Source organism: Rhinolophus sinicus, chromosome 11, assembly GCF_057876585.1.
Source record: "Rhinolophus sinicus isolate RSI-liver-muscle chromosome 11, RSI-T2T, whole genome shotgun sequence".
Lineage (NCBI taxonomy): Eukaryota > Metazoa > Chordata > Mammalia > Chiroptera > Rhinolophidae > Rhinolophus > Rhinolophus sinicus.
Genome location: NC_142511.1, coordinates 4,998,985 through 5,002,277, shown reverse-complemented (window position 1 = coordinate 5,002,277; position 3,293 = coordinate 4,998,985). Strand labels below are relative to the sequence as shown.

The 3,293-nt window shown below is 49.9% G+C and overlaps 1 protein-coding gene across 1 annotated transcript; it reads right to left on the bottom strand.

The window, feature by feature from the left end:
• Nucleotides 1-505: 505 nt before the first annotated feature.
• Nucleotides 506-2,965, bottom strand: MYOCOS (myocilin opposite strand). Its single transcript, XM_074322368.2, has 2 exons — nucleotides 2,784-2,965; nucleotides 506-849 (listed from the first exon to the last, which is right to left on the bottom strand). Exons 1-2 carry the CDS (start codon nucleotides 2,876-2,878, stop codon nucleotides 702-704), a joined length of 243 nt encoding a protein of 80 aa, XP_074178469.2. The 5' UTR covers nucleotides 2,879-2,965; the 3' UTR covers nucleotides 506-701.
• Between the last annotated feature and the right edge of the window lie 328 nt (nucleotides 2,966-3,293).

Below are 3,293 nucleotides of genomic sequence, written 5' to 3'. Positions count from 1 at the left end.
CCTCCCTAACGAGCTGTGCCCAGATGACCCTATTTAAAATTTTAACTGACCTGCTGCTTCTTCTACCATGTCTAATCTTCCTCACCCTGTCTCACTATTTTTTAAAAAATGTTTCCATTTATCAGCTCCTGACATGTGACATAATTCACTGTTACAGAGTTTGAAATTCACTTACATCTCCTAGAATCACATGTTGAAAATATTGTTCATAAATGTGAATGCAAGCAGCCTAGCACCCGCACCGGAGACGGGTCAGTCAGATTAGCACAAAAGTCCATAAAACTGGGGTGTCCCAGGCTGAGTTTTGAAACCCCAAATATTTCAGGGTTCTCTGGAGCTCAGCTCTTTCAAGTCACAGAGCCTGGACTTTTCATCATCCAGATTTACTAACAAACATTGAGGCCTGATCATTTTTCTTTAATTCAAAAACAACTAACTATCGTGAAGTGTTCTACAGCAAGGCATAAATTCAAGATCAAATATATACACATATCAGGGACTTGGCTTGAAGACCCAAGGATGCTCTAAGTGCATTTGTGAGGGCACCCATGGCCCACAGTGGGTATAGGAGAAGAAATACGGGAAAGAAGGAACAACGCTCTTCCAAGACAGTCTTCAAAGACAAGCCAAGGCATTTCCGGAAACACTGTTCTGTAGTTTTATGTCAAAGTCCACTTCCAAATGACTGACGTTTTACATGCCTAGGAGACTTTGGGGTCCTCAGCTGGAGAAGGAGGTGGGGCTGGGGGCACTGGGGGGTCGGCCGTGCCAGGGGGCGGGGCTTGTTCCAAACCCAAATCGGACAGCTTCTCCCTGGCTTCATCACTTTTCGTGGTAAGCATCTCTTCTCTGGGAGGAAAGGTACAAGGGATGCTATTTAAATACAGAATTTTTCAAAAGACGTAGAAAAGAAACCCCCCAGACCCCAATCCCTAAAGAGAAGCACTTCCCGTTTCGGAGGACACCCTTCCTGACCCATCTACCCACGCTGACAGCGGTCACCTGACAAAAATGAGACACACACGTTATACTTTAACTGTGTGTCAGTTCTTCTGAGAGGACCTGTCAGCCCTGGTCCCGTGGAACCAATGGCACCGGGCTCCACCCCTACCAGCCGTCTGTCGTCTCAGCCCAGGGCAGGCTCGCCCTCCAGCTCTTCTCTGGCCAGTTGGGCTGCAGGCTCCCTTCACCTCTCCTATCTGCCTAACCTACCCCCCACCCCCAGCCAGTGGGTTTTCCTCCGTCCTACCCAGGGCCAGGCCAACCCTTCCTTAGAAGAAAAAGCACTAGCCCGTCAAGTGCTTACAGATGCAGCTTTAACTGTTCCCCGACCACCTGATAGGTCCCAGGGGATGGAAGTGAACTTGAAAGGAACTACATGCAGATTCTCAGCCCCCCTCACCACAAGTTTTTCAGCCAAGACAGAGGGCGATTTTCCCCAGTCCTGTGGCCAGGGAAGGCAGGGCTGGAATGCGAACTCACATCTCCTGCCCACATGTTCACTGCCTAATCTCTCGGTCAGAGCTGATCCCCAGTGTTGCTCAGGGGATGTGGGGTGACAGGGAGGGGTCATGTGTGGGCTAGGAGAGGCCCCAGAATTGTGGGGTCTCTTCCTTGAGTGCATGTTAGAGTACAGTGACCACAGACCCTGGAGACAAGGCCCATTCTCACATCTAAAGCAGTGGTCACAAATTTGCCACGTACCCCGATCTGGAAAGGTCTCCAACACCCCACATCGATGTTAAAAAATTATGTGCAATTTCTTAGTTATCAATTCACTAATATCTTAATTCCAATAAACTCTAAGTTCAAGAAGCATTGTGAACAATATTGGATAGAGGTCCATATTTCAGACCAGTCATTTTAATTTTTTTGGCCAACGTATCAGGTTTAATAAAGTCATTATGTTTAAAATCATACTAGGCCTGACAAAGAACTCAGCCATGTCAGCTCTGGTAGAATGATTTCAACCCAGGTTTCTTGGCAAGAATTTGGTCAGGCCAGTTACATGTCTCGTTAGAGGGTGACAGTCGTTAAGACTAGATAATATAACCCATAAATCCACGTGACCAACACAAGTAAACGGCAACACGTGAGCGTTTGCTGCAAGCGGAGAAGCCCCTCCGACTTTCTCCAGCTTCGCAGCTCCTGTCCCCCCATCAGGCGGGTTCAGCCTCCAGAGCCAAAGGACGTCCCAACACACAGCCAAGGAGTGGCCCTTGGCCACGTGTGCATGTCCAGAGCTCCGTTTTAATGTAAATCGGAGCCCTCATGTGTCCTTTACACACTGTTACATACGGACGTCTCGGGCACCCAACTGGATCTGGGGATTTCAGACCAGAGAGGGACCCCACAGTAACCACGAGCCACACTGAGCCAATGAAAATACAGGGGACCCAGGTCAATGGGCATTTCAGAATTTCAGATCAACGATGACTAATTTTTACTCTACGTATATCTCAAATATTGCACAGACGTACCGAAGCCCCCATTATTATTTTTTTGGTCGTTGTTTATGTCAAGTTCAACTCTACCAGGGCCTCCTGTGTTTTATCCGCTGACCCTACCATCAGGAAACAGCCACGTATCTGGGATTCTTGAAGGACCCCATGAGAAAGGTCTGTTTCCCAAGTTGGTGACACACAGAGATGACATAGTGGTTTCTCATCCACAAAATCTGCCTCCTCACTGCTGTGGATGGATACATTTGAATAAGCTTGAATACATTTGCATAAAGCAGGTCTCTTCCAGCTTCAGGCCCTCACCCCGCCCCTGCTGAGTACCTGGTGATCATGGTCACTCTGCGCCTGGTCACCTCAGAAGCCAGGTCTTCGTAGGGGAAGTGTGTGCCGCTGCGTGTGGGGCTCTTCTGAGCCATGGACCTGTGCTGAGGACACCGCACCTGTGAATCTAAAACCCAAGCGCCCGGTGTCAGAGGGAGGCCCCACCTGCGTCCAGCACACAAGGTTCGCAAAGGACTTTCAGTGCCGTGTTCTCTGGGTCCTCCCTGCAGACCTCCCTCCACCCCTGCCCATCCCCACTCCACGAGCCCCAGCCCTGTCAGAAGGCAGCTGTGTCCTCACAAACCTGCCATGGAGGAGGGGTGAGGCCTCCACATAGTTTAGGTACAGGCATTATCACTCCAACCTTGTAATTCGGAAACTGAAGACACCTGCGGTTACCCCAGGTAACCAGGACACATGGAGACCCAGAGAGGTGAACTGACTTCCTGGGTTGCACAGCTGGGCCCCGTCCCGTGCTGCTTCCCCTCTAGTGGGTGCCACTGCTGTGGA

Coding starts and splice junctions, on each gene's coding strand:
- MYOCOS (XM_074322368.2), bottom strand. CDS start 2,878: ATGGCTCAGAAGAGCCCCACACGCAGCGGCACACACTTCCCCTACGAA. Junction 850..2,783: donor AGAGTGACCATGATCACCAG/GTACTCAGCAGG, acceptor CTTTCCTCCCAG/AGAAGAGATGCTTACCACGA.